Source organism: Fringilla coelebs (genome assembly GCF_963513975.1).
Source record: "Fringilla coelebs genome assembly, chromosome: 15".
Lineage (NCBI taxonomy): Eukaryota > Metazoa > Chordata > Aves > Passeriformes > Fringillidae > Fringilla > Fringilla coelebs.
In genome coordinates this window covers 14,579,423-14,598,217 of record NC_140041.1, presented here as the reverse complement: position 1 = coordinate 14,598,217, position 18,795 = coordinate 14,579,423, and the positions used below count along the sequence as shown (strand labels likewise).

The 18,795-nt window shown below is 47.6% G+C and overlaps 2 protein-coding genes across 5 annotated transcripts in view; one reads left to right on the top strand and one right to left on the bottom strand.

The window, feature by feature from the left end:
- CYFIP2 (cytoplasmic FMR1 interacting protein 2) overlaps positions 1-18,795 on the bottom strand; it is a gene marked incomplete at both ends in the record, with an annotated part of 39,299 nt that overhangs the window by 9,639 nt on the left and 10,865 nt on the right. For all 4 annotated transcript variants that reach the window (XM_084215918.1, XM_084215921.1, XM_084215919.1 and 1 more), the window contains 15 exons: positions 296-386; positions 1,186-1,329; positions 8,147-8,234; positions 8,713-8,912; positions 9,542-9,661; positions 9,969-10,077; positions 10,932-11,008; positions 11,566-11,662; positions 12,377-12,533; positions 13,054-13,207; positions 13,544-13,691; positions 13,973-14,139; positions 15,011-15,136; positions 15,455-15,574; positions 17,033-17,150. In XM_084215918.1, the coding sequence (XP_084072044.1) occupies positions 296-386; positions 1,186-1,329; positions 8,147-8,234; positions 8,713-8,912; positions 9,542-9,661; positions 9,969-10,077; positions 10,932-11,008; positions 11,566-11,662; positions 12,377-12,533; positions 13,054-13,207; positions 13,544-13,691; positions 13,973-14,139; positions 15,011-15,136; positions 15,455-15,574; positions 17,033-17,150 (1,916 nt within the window). The remainder of the gene's footprint in view (positions 1-295; positions 387-1,185; positions 1,330-8,146; positions 8,235-8,712; positions 8,913-9,541; positions 9,662-9,968; positions 10,078-10,931; positions 11,009-11,565; positions 11,663-12,376; positions 12,534-13,053; positions 13,208-13,543; positions 13,692-13,972; positions 14,140-15,010; positions 15,137-15,454; positions 15,575-17,032; positions 17,151-18,795) is intronic.
- Positions 6,654-7,316, top strand: FNDC9 (fibronectin type III domain containing 9; the record flags this gene model as incomplete). The annotated part of the gene is made up of 1 exon (XM_084215915.1): positions 6,654-7,316. One exon carries the CDS (start codon positions 6,654-6,656, stop codon positions 7,314-7,316), a length of 663 nt encoding a protein of 220 aa, XP_084072041.1.

Below are 18,795 nucleotides of genomic sequence, written 5' to 3'. Positions count from 1 at the left end.
CTCACAAAAGCTTACAGAATCCTGAAAAGATAAGAGAGGCTGCCAGAAGACATTCCCTTATCAGCCATCTACGTGTTCAAAAGGAAATTTCCAGCAGGAGATTTCCTGGAAAGGTTTCCTATACGTGGTCCAGTGTTAACAGCAGAGCAGCTGAAAGTGTCCCAGCAAACCTGGCTGCAAGTGGCACTGGCAGGACAGGTGCCCAGCCTGGATTAACCATCAGTGTGGGCCTGAGTAAATGCTGCAGCAACACGTGGCTGAGCTCCTGCTGAAGGATCCTACCAGCAGCACCCACCTGGAGAGCCATATTCATGTCTTGGCAAGCGGCAGATCTTGGGCATTACTTCAATCAGAGTCTTCACATACTGCAGGATGGTGCCTTGGAGCTGTTGGAGACAAAGGCAGGTTAAACTGGAATGCCAGGTCTCCTGGCACTGGTTTTGAAAGAGGCTGGTTGTGGATGGGTCCACATCTGACAGCACAGGATGAAACTTCAGCTGGAGTCTGAGAAGTTGTTCCTTAATTTGGATTTCACTCAAATATGAAATTCAGCCAGTGTATGGAGTCAGAGTGCTTTTACAGCTTCCTCCCAAAGAATAAACCCCAGCTGCATGGATTTTCGACTTCAAAATACAGCCTGCTGTGTTTGCATTGTTTGCAGCTGAAATCCAAAACAAGGCTCAGTCCTAGATGCAGCTGGATTTGTGCTTCTAACCCAAAAAGCATTTCACCAGAGCTGCCAAAGGGCCCACTCCCTAACACAGGAAATGCTCCTTCCACCTGAGGAATGATCCCTGGATACTCAAGAGTTTAATACAGAATTTACATTCATGTAGAGCGGGTTTCTGCAGATCAGATGTTTTGGACATACATGGATTAGAGCACTGCTTAGCTTAAAGCCCTCGCTGTCACTTGGAGCTACACACCAGCACCCTGTGGATACATTACATGAGATAATGCACTAAATTCCATTTAGTCAACTGTAAAATCTTTGTGCTGAATGCTGTCTGATCCTGCTGGGACACTCCACCATCCCACAGGAATCACTGGGATTCCCCATCAGTGAAAATAGAGAGACACGACGGTGCCCTGCCGCCAACGCCCCAATCCCAACGCCCACACTGCCTGCCTGCACCCATCCAGGCTTTGGGGTTTCTGCAGCACCAGGGCCAGGCTCAGGATTACCAGGCTCTTGACAATCTTCAGCAGCTCCTCCATGACCACAGCAATGCCTTGGTAGCCCAGGAGGCGACAGATGGTCTTGAAATGCGGCGGCCCCACGAAGTTGCGGTAGGAGCTGTAGATGTGGCTGTAGGCGATGTTGAGAGGCTGCAAATTGGGAGCACAGTGACACTTACAGGACCTGCAATTCCTGACCAGACCTGTAATTCTCTTATCACAGTATTATGTTCCATCACTACAAATTTGAAGAAAGAGGAGGAGAAATAATAATACTGATGGCCATTCCCACTTGTGCTTCTCGTAGGAGAAGAGATTGCTTTTCTTCCTATGTGCTCAGATATACTCTAACCTCAACACTGTCATGTCACAAGGTTTTATTATCCTCCTATGTGGCAACACCACTTTCATTTCCAAGGTAATTTACTCTCCCATACACTTCCAATCAAATATTTCAGTTCAGTGGCCCTTTACCTCTTCAAAATCAAATTATTCTCCACTAAAACAAAAAGTTTTACATACATTCAAGCAGACAGATTTTTTTTTTCCCCTATGAGCACTTGCTTTAAATGAGGCTTCTAAGAAAACCAGGAACTGAAGCAACTGAGTTTAAGGACAGATGGAAAAAACACAGAAAATATCTTTTTTGCATCTTGCAAAGCTTTACATTAGTCTCTACTTAACAGACATCCCATGGGTCTGTGCCAAGGGTAAGAATCTGACACTGGTCTGGGGAGAATGGTACTCAGGACACTGGCCCCAAAAATTCTTAGCAGCAGAGAGCAGAAAGTGATTTCCAGGAATGTACTCTATCAGTGTCATCTTGGAAACATGGAAATTGCTGCAACATTTCATTACTGGAACATTTACAGGATCCATTTGGTGTGAGGCAAAGAGAAGTAGGGGGAATTAATTCACTTGTGTGTTCTGCAGGGAAGAAGGACTGAGAATCAGATTTAGCTGAGACATCACATGCTCAGAGAGGGCTCTGCAATGGAAGTGTTGGCATCACAACTCAGCCTAGCAGAGGGGCTGCACTCTCCCCCTGTGACATCTCCACTTCAGCCACAGGGAACAGCAAAAAAGCCATCATGGAAAAGATCCTGGCACATAGTGACCCCTCCAGCAAAACAGAGATTAACCCCAGGTCATGCTTACCTACAGGTAAAACAAAGATAAGGAAACAAATTAGACTGAATCCCAAATGCCTCCCTGTGGATATTGCAGACATATTCTACAGGGATCCCTTCCTACCAGTAATGGAGCCAAGGGAGTGATGGCATGAAGGCACTGAGGAGGTTTGGGTGAAAGGGAGCAAGGGCTGGGGTAGCAGAACAGGGCAAAATGTTGTCTCTGCTCCTCCACTGCTGCAATACCCCCAGCTGGAGGCTCCCTTCACCCTCCACTCCTGACTCACTCCACAAAGTTTACTTTTAACACTTCATCTGAGCTGCTAATGGCTTACAAAGTCATTGGCTAAAAATTGGAAAAGTATTTCCTTTTGCTCTCAGGTACAGAATTTCACCAGTGTACTGACCACGCTTTCACAGACATGTCAGTTACTTTAATCAATTAATTCTCCCTCATTTTGTCACAGCCCTACAGATCTGGTCCAGCAGGTTGTTACCTGCTGTAATTTCTAAGTGCTCTTTGAACCAGCAGAAATAAGGCACAGCTAGAAAGTCCCCTATTTTCTGTGAAATGTAATTTCACCTCTTGTTCCTGGTAGGTGCAAATAGCCCTGAAACACAATATAAAGTGCAGAAAGACTGCCTTGGAGGCTCATTCACAATAAGTAAGACCTTTCTCTCCCATCAAAACTTAAAGAAAAAAAGAAAGGGCCCTGAGTATGTGAGTATGTGTCAGAGTTAAGAATTATTTAGGCAGACAGAAGCCTACTTTCAAAGCTCCTTGGATACCAGCTCTTCAGAGAATTGAGCACCCTGCTTACACTTCTGTCTGGATCCTCAGATAACCAAGTCTTTAAAAAACAGAGAGAGACACAAAGCCACTGATTATGCACCCTGATACATTTGAAAAACTGTGATGTGTTTTTTTTGAAAAGTGTTTCTGTTTAAACAGCAGGTAATGGCCAACCTGGAACATTTGCCAAATGGCCAACATTACCATCCCAGAGGGAAGTCAGTGCTCCAGGGCCCAGCCCAGCCACACTCCCACAGCTTTTGTTGCTTCAACTTTTGCAAGGCACTGTCCAAGCTCCCGGTGTGCTCAGAAAGTGAGTGCTGCAGGGGTGATCCAGGTGGCCCAGGGATGGCTCCTTGAACCTTCCTTCCACACCTCCCTGTAGGCTCCTTTCCCTGCTGTTTCCTAGACTTAGCACACTAGCTCATCCCAGCTTGGGGGAATTAAAAAAATCCTTATTTCAGTGGGTTCATGAACCCACATCCATTTCTGGAGGCCTCTTTGCTATTCCATGGCCAGGGGACTTCTGTCTGCAAGTGCCTTGTGCCCCTGGCATGGGCTGCCACCACTGGTGCCAGCTGTGGTGCAGCTGCTCAGGTTTTTCCTACAGCAGGGGTGATGTTTGGCTGCTGGTGCTGCTGCACAGCCCCCACCTGGCAGCTCTCCCTCACTCCTCAGTGGGATAAAGGGGCTGCAGAGCAGCTCCCAGCCAGCTTCTCCCTTGAGTGGGGGTCTCAGCAAGTAGCCTGATTGGGAGAAGAGACCTTTTAGGATGTGCACGGGCTGCAGGTGAGCGGGATGATTCATGCCAGCCTGTCTGCAGGATGAGGTGGGTTCCTGGAGCTCCCTGCAGAGCCATACAGTGCACTAACAGCAGGCTTGTGTCTAATAATAATGCTCTGCCAGCAATTAAAAATATAACTCCATTTAAGGGTGAGATACACAGCTTGGGGTAGAGACTGTAGGATGTAAAAAATGACACCAGTGGGTATTTTAAGACAAAGCAGCTGAAGGCACAAGCTGGGAGCACAGCACAGCACAGCTCACTCCCCCGTGCTCTGTGGCCACTTCTGACCCCTCAGAGGACCAAAGCAAAACCTGACCCTGACACTTCCTGTGAGCAGCAGCTGTTGGAGACACTGGGGAGGTTTGCCCCATCCTTGGTTTGGGGCCAAATGGGCAGGTTTGGGGGATGGAAGGCTGGGATTTGCAGGATGGGGCAGAGCTCCCAGTGTCCCACAGAGCCCACCCTGCACCCAGGTCTCAGTTACAGCCATCTGTAATTGTGAGCATGTGGGCAAGGCCCCAGGGTTGCTTTAGGAGCTCAGGAAGTTACCAGCAATGCTCTGGAGAAGCTTTAGCAACAAATGGAGCAAATCAAACCCCAGTTCTATTTCCATGCCTTTGACCTTGCTGTTGGCCATCACTCAGACCTGTCTGAGCTCACCTGAGGAAATGCAGGGAGAGTTTTAGCTGAGGGATAATAGACAGTACTGACAGTTACAGAATTCTCTTGGAAAAATGAAGAGCTAATGAAAGAGCAATATACTCAGAGACAAAAAAAGAACTTGCACACAGCCCAAGACAAGTCAGGGCTCCCAGCCAACCTAATTTCAGTGCAACAGCTGAGAGTGCCTTAGAAAGTGGAATGAGTAACTCCAGACTCAGCATCAACATTTCTGGGAAAGTTCCACTCAAGCACATTTTGGCTTTAGAGAGGAGCAAGTCACTTGCTCAGAGCCTCTCCCTACCAGGTCCATCTGTTCCCTCCTGGCCACAGGCTCGACCTGCTCCCCTGAACAGCACAGCCCCTGGCTTTGCCTCTCCCTCCTGCCCTCTCAGCAGACTGACAGGGGACATCCCCAAGCTGTCTGTAAATCAGAGGCATTCCACGAAGAGCAGGTCTTAATCCCACGCAGCTCAGCAGGAGGCCAAAGTCTTTGCAAACCCAATTCCTACTCCCGTCACACAGTTTAAAAAATATTAAAAGGCTACTGGAAATTGCAGCACCAACAGGGATCAAAATGTACTGCTGATGGCTCTAACTTAAATCAGTAGTTTAAGTGTGCAAGAAATCACAGAAGTAAAGACAGAGTCTCTGAGTCAACGGGAACCACAGGTCAGGATCCCAGATTTCACAGCATGTGTCTGTAACCCCAGAGCCTGCTGGGGGACAGTGATGCTCTTGCTGGGGGACTGTGGATACAGGGAAAAAAAAAACCCAAATAAGCGAGCAAAAAACCCTACCTGGCTTGTTTTTTCCTGCCTTGGAGACACACATTTCTCCCGGCAGAAGCTTTTAGGGATAACATTCCCAGAGCACTGGAAGATGCCTGCCCATCCTTCCCTATTGGTTGCCATGGTGAGAGATGACGGAGCCCGAGCTGGGTATAAACGAGGGAGTTCAGGGAAGGGATTGAGCAGAGGCAGGAGGGAGGTGAGTGCTGGCAAGGCACTGCCTGAGGCCACTGTCACCAGAACTGTCACCACTGAGGACCTGGCTGGAGGTAAGTGCTGGCTCTGGGAGGGCTCAGCATGGGCATGTGCAGCATTGTGTAAGGACAGATTAGCAGTCATTAGAATGAGCTTATTCTTGAGTGAATGAAAGGAAAGTTAGCTATTGTTAGAGAGAGGAAAAAGGAAAGAATAAACCAGCTCAATTGAATGGAGGTGCTGCTCTGAGCACTCTCTAGCCAGGAGAGAGAACCCTGCAGCGAGGCTCAGAGAGCACTTTGGGGATCTAAAGCAGTGATGTGCTCAAGTAATTTGTGGCTGTTGCTAAACAGCCACACAGCTCAGAGAGTATCAAAAAACTACAGGACATTGGACCATCAGGGATGATCATCTACTACTGACTGGCTCTGGCTCAAATCAGTTTAAATGTTTAAATTTGTTAGGCGGGCAGTGTCTTTTTTTTTGTTCTTACTATTCATATATTTGTGTTTCCCTAAAGGCAGTGCTTTTACATTTCACCAACCTACAGATTTCACATTTAAGATGCTGATAGTGCAGTGTGAGATACTGCAGGAATGGAAAGAGTTGATACTTTATTAAGCAAGGAAGGTGCAGAAAATGCAGTGACAACTTAAAACAGTGAACTAACCATTATGGAGCTTTCTAAATGGCATTTAGGTGTAAAATCAAAATATCTGTTGATTGGCAGCTTCACAAGGCAAGCTGGAGCTAGTTTAATCATCACTTTATGCTAATCACACTTGAAGTATCATTTTTATTTTGTGGGAAACAAAAAGCTATGATAGCTTCTGATACAGACAAGCAGTCACAGAGATTTTAAAAGAAATATAACTGGAGCAAAAAGTATACCCTGTGCTCCAACTGGATGTTTTTGTTATGAAGCAGAGTGATACAGTAGCCTGGGCAACAGCGGGATTTGTCTTTTGTAATTTTAGCATGCAACCTAAGTGAGCCAGGATAGTCTCGAGTGCAGCCTCAGGGAGAGTAAGGAAAGACTTTATCGGTGTCAGCATCCTTCGAGCCTTGACACAAATCAGAAACCTGAGCCTCTCCCTGCCTCTGGTTTCAGGGCCACCATGAACATCGAGGTGCACAACATCACTTACACCAGTGCCACCGTGTCCTGGGCCATGAGCAGCCCCTGCCCAGAGAACTACTACCACGTCATGTACCGCCCCAACTGGAACAGCGTCTTCGCCGGCTACCTGCGGCAGAACTTCCACCGCGAGGAGCGCGTGCCGCACCCGCTCAGCTCCCTGGTGCTGCACCGCCTCACGCCCTCCACCATCTACGTCCTCTGCATCACCTGCAAGAACTCCTACCCCTCCAGCAACCACTGCACCACCTTCCACACGCTGGACAAAATCCCCCTGGTTTTCGGCGGCTCCAAGCACGAGCCCACCACGTCCATGTGGATGGTGAGCAGCCTCCTGCTCCTCTGCTTCCTCGCCCTGCTGGCCTATGGCTGCCTGCAGTTCTGGTCTGCACGCTGCCACTGGGCTGCCAGGCTGAAGCACCCCGACAGCAGCCCCGAAGAAGTGGGGGAAGGAAGTGGCTCACCAGAGGAGCCGCTGAGTGATGGACTGAGAGAGGAGCTCCTGGAAGTGCCCATGACCACTGTGCTAACGAGGAGCTCCAGTTTCGTGAAGGAGAGCCCATATAACTCCCCTCACTGCTTTTTTTCTTATAAAAACAGCGATGATAAAAGGGCCATCCTGCCACAGCATGGCCTTCAGTGAAAGCAAAAGGAAACAAAATCTTGCTTAGAGGTTTGGTTTGTCGTGCTCTTCCCCAGCTCTTGCCAAGAGGACTGTCTGTGTGTCCATGGCAGCTGTCTGTCCCAGGGTAGAACATGAGGCATAGACATTGGTCACAGGGAGAAAGATTTTTGTCAAGTGACAAAAATACTCTCATTTGATGAGGATTTTTAAAAAAGAAACCAAGTCAGCTCTCTGGGAACAGCCAGGCTTGGCAGACTGTAGTGTCATTAGCTCATGTGCATCAGTGCTGTAGGTTCACCTCAGAGTCATCAATCAATGTGCATAAGAAACAAACTCCACTCAAGTAGTTTCACACTTGAGTGCCCCTCTACTAGCATCACAGCCCAAGCCTTTGTAATACCTGCATAAACAGTCATTGCAGCCTGAGAAAAAAAGCTTTTTGTCAGTATTAAGTAGTGCACACACAAGTATTTTAGTAATTCCCATTTTGAACAGAAAATGGGATTCATGAAGTGGTACCTTCCTTGGAGAGCATCACTGCATCACAGCAGCAACTTGCTCAATTCCCTGTGCATTTAGGTGGACTTGATTCAGTCTCAGTGCCAACACCAAGCAAGCGCAGTGCTGACAACCCTTAAAATGGGCATTTTATGGAGAAGAATATGGAAAAGCAACAGTAACAGCACATGAATCTGCTTCTTGCATGTCTGTTTGGTTGCACACAGCGATGTGACCCTGCTCATTCACACCCACCACTCTGTAAATGAACCAGTCCTTGCATTTCTTTCTCTTCCTAAATAAATATTTCCAACACCCACCCCTCTGGCTGTTGTGGCTCATTTACTGACCTTGGACCCGTAGAGGTAATAGGGCTGGACGTTGGCTGGCTTGTCCCGCTGGGGCTCCTGTGTGAAGGGGATGGCTGTCCTCACAAACCTGCAGCAGGCACGGGAGATGGGGAGGGAAGTGGTCAGAGCCTGGATAACTGACACTGAATGGTCTGGGATGACCTGCAGTTGCAGGCTAGTTAGAATTGATCTTTTCATCACTTGAGCTACACCAACAGGAAGGCAAAATCCTGCCACAATCTGTTGGTGGTGTAAAACTTACCAAAACAGAGATTTCTTCTCATTTTTGGCAGGCAAGAAAACAGTATCTGAGCAGCTATCAGAGCTTTCCTGCTGAGCAAACCAACCCTCAGCCACTTCAATTACTGTCTAACTGCAGCTTGAATTTGTTACTAACATTTCCAAGACCAAAGGAAGATGGTGGCTTTCAAATTCATTTTAAGAGTAACTGTCGCACCCCACGGGGAGCACAAACCTCGCCACAATGCACGTCAATTTTACGTGGCAGGTTTGACGTTGTGCAAAGAAAAGCAGGGTCTCCAGGTGGCCTTGCCTCCCCTCCTCACCTGTTGGTGGATCCGTTGTAGCAGTAGTTGGGCAGGAAGTCGAAGTTGAGCTCCCAGAAGACGTGCAGGGTGATGCGCCCATAGGGCGCGGACACGTTGTGGTTGGCCTCGCGGAACATGGCATCGAAGCTGTCCAGCGTCATGTGCTTGCACAGCAGCCTGTGGGTCAGGCGGTTGATTTCCAAGAGCCACTCCAGCTCCTGCAGCACATAAAGCAGCAGAAAATGCAACGTATTACAACAGAAACAGCTGACTTAATTGCCAGGGGAATGGTTTTTTTATCCACATGCACGCAGAACTAAAGACATCAATTTAACTCAGCGGCCAAGCCCAATTGCACTTCCACTCAAGGGGGTCCTGGTCCAGTATTTTGTGAACCTGCAGGAAGCAAAATTAATTTGTTACCCACTGAGCACTGGCTGGCTTTCACCTCAGAATCCTCCAAAGGTGAATTTTACACAGCCTGACTCTGGTGCCCCTGTATCATATCAAAGACAGAAAATCCTGTACACACGAACAATGTCACAGCCACCTTCATCCAACTGGGAATTAAAGCAAGATTTCCTTCTCCCAGTTTACAGGACTCTCTTATATGAGCTCTGCAAAGTCTAACTGCTGTCGCCTTATGATTTACACAGATACTTGATGGTCTGATAATAATGCAATTAAAGCTGCATGAACAGAAACAGTAAAGACTCAGCAGCATAAAGGAAGATACATGACTGGTTGAAACCTACTGCAGGGGAACTCAAAACAGCAGAGAGTTGACTGCATCCCCAGCAGTGTATTAGTCTCCCTGCTCACATGCAGAGTCAATAGAAGCTCTTACAACGATGGATGTCAGGTCCTCGCTCTCGAAGCGGCTGATGGCCTGGTCCAATGATTTGTACATGGCTGCAGAGATGCGCTGGGTAATGAGCCTGTTCAGGTCGATTGATCTGCCCAGCAACTGGCAAAAGAAAAGATTTGCATGTTTTATACTGATGGGGACAAGGTATTTTATTTTTTCCTCAACACACAAATTAAAACCAAACCTCAAAATCTGCTTAAACGTGGAAGTGGTGGCACAAGTGCCTTGGTTGAGTGTAGATTACTTAAGAAGGAACGAGGGAAATGTGGAGCATAACTCATTTTTGTGTCCCAAACAGATTCAACCCTTCTCAGCCCAGAGCTGATCTCAGCTAGGATGCCCTCCACCACCAAAAGGAGAACAGACCAGGAGTGATGAGTACTGGAGTCTGCTGCTTGCACCGTACCTGGACGTGCCTCTGCTTGAGCAGCGTTTCGTAGCGGTTGGATGGCGGGTATGGAATGATCACCCCGTAATTCTTGCACTCAGCCCGGAAACGTTTGTCCAGTAAAACACTGAGAAAGGGAAGCAGTGTCAGAAAAATAGAAACTACACTATCAGCTTCTCTATGTGTCTTTCCAGAGTTGTTTTAGCCCTTTTAATCTTGGCTCTGAATTCCAAGAAATCTCTGCACCCTAAATCACAGAGCAGTAGTTGTTATCTGGGGACTGCCCTGCTTGTCTTTTGTGGCTAAAACATCAAAAATATATAAAAATATGCTGAAAGATATCATTTCCAGGTACTGGGTGGTTCCCCTGATTTGCCCCCTCCTTGAAGATCTGCTGTGGGAACATCTGGTTGGTGATGGTGATTGTCCTCTTTCTCTAAGGCCAAATGTGACCTAGAGACAGAACTTGCAGTCACATGGAAGACTTGGTTGACCTCTGGGGCCATGAGAAGAAGACTCTCACTAGATTTCATACATGCCCTTTAAATTGGAAAGGAGGATATGCCACAAAGGTTCTATCTCTCCAAAGGGAGAACAAGTCCTGCTGCTTTACTAGGGTGAGGACAAGTGCATATTTCTGTTTTGTAGAGATGGGAGGCTTCCAGTCCTCTGTCTGGTACAGAAACAGAAGTCAAGCAAGGACATGCCTGTAATAAGCTCAGTTAGCTTTTCTGTTGCTCTCACAAACTGTACTCTGACTGCTACTCCGGATGCCAATTATTATTTTTTCACTTTTAACGCTGTCTCCTTAATTAATTTTCCCCATCTACATCTGTCTGACGTGGACAGCCAGCTCTGGGGACAGGGATGATCTATGTTGTGTCTTCTTGCGGTGGCTGCTCCCTGAGGGAAATCTTTTGGTTAAAAGCAATTTGGATGCAGAGATATCATCAGTCACCATCAGCAGTCAGGCTCTCCTACCTGCCAGCCATCGCTTTGTAATAGGCAAAGATCTGATCTGCCAGCTTGTACACAAATTGATCAAAGCACAAATTCACCTGGGGGAGAAAAAACAAGACTTGGTGAGGGTGTCACCAGCACAGAACAGCTCCTTCCTACGCAGGCGAGATCAATACAACCCAAAACAGATCCTTCATTTAATACAAATATATATTAAAGGTCACACTATCTTAAAACCACACTGCACTTCTCACAGTGCTGAAGGTAAGCAGAAAATTGCAGTTACATTTCTCTATAGTTTCTGCATGTTCTTACAGGTCCTGGTCCCCCACCCTCAATCATCCTTCCCTCTCAGGGAATTTCTCATTTTCCTCTGATGCCTCAAACCCTCTGCTCATCGGACTCTGCCATGTCCTCAGTGTTTGACAGCTTTTGGCTTCCATGGTTCCCTACAGGTACAGCTGAGCTGAAGCCCTTAATCAGGAGAGTCTGTAGTATCTCTGGAAATGCTAATCTTCTTGAAAACTTTGAAAACTTCTCAGTCTGATGGAATATTTCTTTCAGGAGAAAGGTGGCTATAATGAACTGCCAGGTCAAACAGGGCAGTGTGATCCCTGTGAGCTTTTTCCATAGAATAAAGATGAAGAGAACTTACTTCAGCTTCAATTTCATCATACAGGAACTGCTTTTTGAACTTGGTCAAAGCATAGTATGCACTGTCATTGTAGAGGTCCAGGGGGTACAGCACATACCTGAGGGCAAGAGCACAGACCACATCTGAAATTAGTTTTGGAGTTTAGCAGCATAAACTGGAGCCAGTGCATGTTGTGATGCCAAAAAAAAAGGCTTTTCTCTCACTTCATGCCTATCACTGCCACCCCCTGCAGCCCCTCAAATAGTCCTTCTTTATCCCTGGGTTCTGCAGGAAGCAGCTACAGCCAACCTGGAAGTGAGCTAATTATGAGTTGTTCAATCAACATTTGCCTCTTCTCTGCCCTTAAAAAAGCTTTCACCCTGCCTTCACTCCAGAGAGTGCTCTGACTATGCCCATACAACCAAGTTTTCCTAACAAGGAAGACATTATGAAGATGATTACACTTCCAGAACAGCAATTCCTCTCATAATTTATCCCACATACAAAAAAAGTTGAGGTGGCTTAGCCGGGGCCCACCCCCTTTGGTGACACATCTGTTTCACTGCTGCGTGCAGGTGACAGCGCCACTGTGTCCTGCCCACATCCCAACAGTTACCAGCTGCTGTTTATGACACATGAAGAAGTGCCAGTGCCAGGAAGTCGCCCCTGTGTCTGCTAACGAGGTGTTCACACAGCACCATTCATGTGACAGCAGAACATCTATTTACCTCCCACACCAAAAACACTGCTCATCACCAGCCTCCCCTTCTTCCTGAACAAAATCCCAAACCCCAGCACGTGCACGGTCCCAGCAGAGCCCATCAGCTCTTACTCCATCATGGAGGGCTCTTTGGTTTCCAAAATATGGTCTGTGAGGATCCAGGGCATGGACATCTCGATGGGGAACTGGATGCGGCGGCCCATGGTCAGCTCCAAGAAGAACTCCCGGAACCAGAGCTGGGACAGGTCACAGCACTGCTGCAGAGCTTCTGGAATGCACAGAGGATCCACGTTACCCCCTGGGGATGGCAGTGAGGGCACGACACAGGAGGCAGCTGCTGCAGCCTTGCTTTTGGGTACAGAGCATTTTTGTAGGATGTCTCTGGTTTTAAACCCAGACCATGTCCATGCTGCCTGAGCACTTGGTAATGCAAGAAGAAGAAAGGGGTCGCCCCTTTTGCTCCAGAGGGCACCACTGGAGAACACTGGAAGGCTCAGAGTTATTCTACAAGACTTCTTCTGTGTCCAGTGGCTCAGTTTGTCTGGGACAGAAGGAAAGCCCAGTCCTAGAAAATAAACTCCCACCTGCAGCTGTTTGCTCCTGCTGACACCCCTGTTCACATAATGACTACTACACAGAAGCATGCCCGAACCAGACAGAAGACATTTGGGAAAAATCAAGGAAAATCTTCTGCATAGCTCAGTGAGGAGCAAAGCTGATTTGGTTTTGCCTTTCTGAGCATTCAAGGCCTGGGTTCAAGCCTCCCCCTCCCCCTGCCATAATCTCACCGCTGATGTTGAGAAGGTGGGTGAAGAAGAAGGACTGCTTGTGGAACTCCTCAATGGCCAAGACTATTGGCCCATCCAAGCTGCTCCTCAGAGTCTTCTTTGAGCCACTCTTGTCTGCTATGAGGGACTCCAGCATGGTCCTCACCATGTAAAGCTTTGGAAAAAAGGTGATAAGCAGTTACCACTCTCCAAACAGCATCACACATGGCCTTGGTGTTCTGGGAACAAAAAAGTAACACTTTTCCAAGGTGGTGACCACCCTCTGCACACATATGCCAATATCCTTCAGAGTTAGAGATAATTAAACCCTTTAAAAAAGAGGCTTTGGGAATTACACAACAAATTAGGCACCAAAGCAACGTTTAACACACAACAGCATGAAGACTTTGTGGAACAGAGCACAGAAACAGCTGCTAATCCACAGGGTGGGAGACTCCTACATGGCTCTAGGATCATTTATTCCCCACAGAGGAGACAGACACTCACATACCTGTGTGCTTGATGGTCCTACTGCTCGTCGTGGGACTTTAATATCAAATCCACCTTTGGGATCCTTCTCACCCCTCAGGCAAGGATCATTTGGAGGCTCTCGACCTCCCTCCCAGTCACAGATCGTCTTCCGAATCGCCTGAAGGACACTGGAGCGGGGGGAGAGGGAGAGCAGTGCTTAAGCTTGATTTTACTTTGAGATGAAGATACCTAAGGCTGTGCACATATGAGAGGAAAGGTAGCTGAGGTGGGATCATACACAGCTGCTCTTGCTGGGATGATGCCCAAAAGTTACCTCTGGAGGAGCTGCTGGCCAAGGACTGTTGGCTGCTGTACTGGAGCACACACAGGGCCACGTGCTTGTGTATTACAAAGTGTAACAACACTAACAAACACATGGAGTTTGCCCTGCATTCAGGGACAGACTGACCTGATCAGAACATTCTTCTTCTTCCTGACAGCCTGTCGGAGAGGCTCCCTCAGGGTCACCTGGGCGAAGTCCTGCAGGGCTGCGTAGATGGTGTTGCGGATGGCCTGGTTGAAGACGCTCTCCATCCGCCCCATCAGCACCTGCAGGCCTTTGATCATGGCAATCACCTGAAGGAAAAGTCAAACCCAGATGTATCTGCTGTTTTTCCATTGTGTGAAGAGGGCTATAAATCCAGCAGGGAGAGAATTCGGGACTGAATTAATTCTGCTCAACTAACACAGGCCCGGTGATCAGGCAGCTAATTTCTGGGTGTTAGCTGCTTTACAGGTCACAAGAAGCTGAGGAAAGCATTTTTACAATCAGTTTCTTGCAAATGGCCCCTTTCCCTTGTTTCCACTCCTGATCTCTTGGTGTCTTTAATATCACACAGTCCCAGGAAACTGCACATGCTCCACCTGTGGGTGCAAACTTGTGCAGAGCTGCACCTGCACAGGGCACAGCCTGCCCTGCCCTACAGCACAGTGGAGGAAGCCATAAGGCAACATCCAAACCACCCTGGACTGTGTAGGGCAGGAGGAAGGTGAGGGCTCAGAGGACTGTTCCCACTGTTTACAGACAGCCAGCCTGAGAGCTGATGTGTCCTGGGGACTGGTTGAGCATCTCTTGTGTTTGCACAGTTCCTGGATGCAGCTGCTGCTCTTGCTCCAGATCACACTGCTCAGCAAGCCCCCTGTTCTGGGTTTGTGAGACAACATTTTGGGAGCAGGAGGCTACAGGGGTGACTTCTGGAAGCAGCTTCTCCCGTTCCCCCCACGTCCAATAAAACCAACATCAGCTGGCTCCATGACAGACCCAATACTGGTCAGGGGCAATTTAAAGGGCAGATTAAGGGATCTGGGAACCCTTAATCCCTTAACATGGGTCACAAGGATAAGGAACTGGCAGAGTATGGTGAGAACACCCTTCCATTCTCTTTCCCTGGCCTGAGGAACACGGATAGGAAACCAGCCTGGACTGGCTCTGACTCTTGGCACCTACTTCCACAAAGGCAAACTTCTCCTCACTGGTGTAGTTGTACCGGGTGGCTCTCTCATACTCTTCGGCTGTTCCCGGGCAATCCTTGTTACAGAACTTATCTGTGGGATGAACCAGCTTCCAAGAGTACTAGAAGATGGAAAGAGACCATGTCAACATTGCAGTGAGGAAGAAGATAGGCTAGAAAGGCTGAATTAGGCCATATGCCAAAAAACCATTCTCTAGATGTCACTACAGTTTGACATTCTTGGCTTTATTATCACTTAGTAATTTGGCTTTCTTTATCTGGGAGGCTGCCAGTCATACCAGGCATTTGATATCCACGGACTTGTGTTAAGATGTGGCCAAAACGTTGCAATTAAGAATTTCCATCATTGTTTGAATTACAGTTTTAGTTGCTCCCAGACTCATCCCAAACTGCTTTCAGTGATGCAGGGATGCACTCACCACTTCCATAACGTGGGCACTCCACTTGGACAGCAGCTGCAGCCCTCGTAAGGCCAGGTCAAAGAGCTCCCTGTACTCCTCATCTGACTTCTGGCTGTCCAGGCCTGAGCCAGTGACCACCTGGAAGAAATCACATCATGCTACAATCAGCAGCTTGCTGCAGGGGCTACACTCAGTCAACAGATTTCTCTCCCGAATCCCACCCGAAATGAGTTCCTGACCTTATGACCAAGCTAGAATTGAGTAAAGCATTTAATATCCCTCAGGAAAAAGGACCTTGGCAAGGCTCTTTTTACACGGCCAGTCAAATTATTCCCTACAAAAAAAATTAGTCTGACCTGTCATCTCAGAGCAAATCACTGACTGTTTTTATTCCACTTTCCCATTCCTTTTCGATGCTCTAATACTACTGAAATCCTTGAGAATCCTTTACTGATTAAAGTTCAAAGAAGCTCTTACAAATACCAAAAAAGCAGCGCCTGAGAATGCTACGATTTGTTAAACTGACAGTGATGAATGAGGATCACACGTGCAAAAACCAGTCCCAATGGCATTAGAGAGGGCACTGGCATTCAGTAATGAAAAGAACAGAGATGCCTTCATGAACTTTCCTCAAAGCCCTGACTGATAGGCCTGTGTAATTGAAAAGCCTTATTTGCAAGTCATTGGTGTTCTGACTTTTGCCTGATTATAAACATTTAGTTGCCAGTTTTTTTTTTTCTTCTCGTTTTAACGAAGCTCTGGTCAAGGAGTGGAAGCTGTTGCTGTAGATCTCCTGGTGCACATGATTTTGTACCTGCAGGAGCCTTTCATAAATTGCTTTTCTATTACTGCATCAAGAGGGGCTTATTCCACCCATGTCCTTCACCCCTCCTCGCTGTACATCTGTGACAGACCATGGTCCTGCCACATTGCTCTGTCCCAGGCTTGTCCACTAATTCTTTGCTTCTTTTTGCCAAGGTCAGGATCAAATGTGTATTTCTTGTTAGGACTCAGATGTTTGTTAGCTCTTATCTCTGTTACAGTTTCACAAACTGTGCGTTCTGCAGCACTTCACTCTAATAAGCTAAAAATGGAGACGTATCTCTCTTTCTGCAAGGCCCTTTAAGGATAAACTGTCCAATTAAGAAATGGCACCTTAATTATTTTTACTTTTAACCCAACAGCCAACCACCCATGCCCCACAATGTGGATTTTTTTACCCAATTGCACAAAACCAACCAAACCCATGGAGAAGAAGGTGAAGAAGAAGGTGAAGGAGAAGGTGGTGAAGGAGAAGGTGGTGAAGGAGAAGGACCAGCCTCTGCCCTAAAAACCTCCATCTTGCTTTATATATTACTATATTCTAAAACCTTCAACTCTAAGTTTTCCACCATGTGATATCACACACTTCCATTCAAACTCACACCCACAATCCCAGTTGTATCATGCAATTTTGGAAGCCTTCTCCACGGCCTCAGGTCCAATGCAGTGTTCTCTTGGGGGTCAGTGCCTGTCAGCACGGACAGCCTGAAGCTCTGCCCAGCCAGGGTGGCAGCAGTGCCCCCAGCCCTGGCTGCAGGGTGCAGCTGGACCCACCTCGCTGTTGCTGTAGCGCGCCAGCTCCGAGATGAAGCGGATGTGGTCGTCTCGGATCTGCACCATCTGCTCACAGATGTTGTACTGGGGGCTGATGCTGCTCTGAGTGCATGTCCACCTGGACAAAAGAGCAATGGGGTCAAGGACAGGGCACAGCTCCCACTCAAGACAGCCCAGGGACAGATGCTCTCTGCGCTTCAGCGCGCTCCAGGCATGCCGCCCTCATGGCAAAGTCAGCCTGTGTCGTCTCTCTGGTGTGTGGGGTCGTCCAGAGGTGGTCTCACACAGCAGGATGGGGTCACTGGCCTCCCCTCTCCACCTGAATGTGTCTGCTCCATCCACCCTGAAGGCTGCTCCCCATGTGGGCTCACCTACCCCAAGGGCAGAGATGGCAATCTCCCAGGCCCCCATGGGATAAGCTTTCAGGGAAGGATGGACTTCAAAGACCGGCATTGTTTGCATCCTTTCAGCTAAACCTAAGGATAACCATCCCCCTAAAGGTCCTCCCTCCAGCTCTGGGTTGTGCTGTCTTCTCCTGCAAAGAAAAACTCTGCAAAGAACTAGCCCTCCCGTTGGTTTTGGTTCTGGCTCATGCTACCAGCTCAGTGAACAACCCTGAGAACAAATGATGAACAGAATTAGATTTTCATTTGAATTCACCCATATGGACCATGTGTGTAATGTCACCCTAAAAAAAGGCAGCCAAAGGCACAGTTGTATGAAGGAATGGGACAAAGCAGGTGTATTTAATTTAATATCTCCTTTCTCCCTGTAATGTATTAGCCCCAGACAGAATGAGAATGCTTCCACCAAAACGTGTTGTGCAACGAATTGTCTACCAGTGAGATTCTCATGTCTTACTCTGTCATCACAATGTAGAAGTTCAGATTATACTTTTTTTTCCCCCTAAATGATTGTCCACCTTATAATGGTCCTGTTTTCTAATTCAGACTGCCCATACAAAAGGAAGGTGAGAAACCTGCCCCTGATATGGACATACACATATCCCTACACTTAACCACACCTGTTCCCAGTATTTGTGGTGGTAGAAGGTCCTGGAAATGCTGGGCCACATCATCCCTTGTGAAATCCATCCTCCCCCAGTCCCCAGTTTGGCTCTTACCAGTTTCCACGTGCTGCCCACTGGACAATGGGCAGGGTAGCAGGACTGGCCAGGGCTGCCCCAGCCCTCCCTGCCACACACAACCTACTCCACAGTGCAGAAACAAAGCGCCATGCGGGAAAAACACCAATTAATTCCACTTGCACGGAGACAAGGGGGGAGAGAAAGTGACAAAAACAATATTAGTAAGAAATGGGGATTACATGGAAGCACCTTGGCAGAGTTAGAGTTGGGAGTCCCATGCAGTTTGCTGGGAAGGCAAGGGAGTGAGGAAGAAACATTGGTTAGTACGGCACGGCACACAGACCTGGTGAGACAGATTCCAAAGACAGACATTAAAACTGTGCACAGGTAAAACAGGCCACGAGCTACCTCGGTTTTGAGATGAGAAAATGAGGAATGCTGCTGACACATGTTTCGTTGAAATGTGCTTTCTGAATGATTTGGGATTAAAAGGAGCAAATCTTCAGAAAATTTTTCTTTTTTGAAAAGAGTCTTCAAAAGTATTCTTTAAATTCACATTACACAGAATAATATTTTTTTTTCTCTTCTTTTTCCTTCCCAATTTTAATTGAAAACTTCTTGCTCAGGAGTTTTGCCATGCTGTCTTCAAACCTCTCCTGAACATTTAGTGGGCACT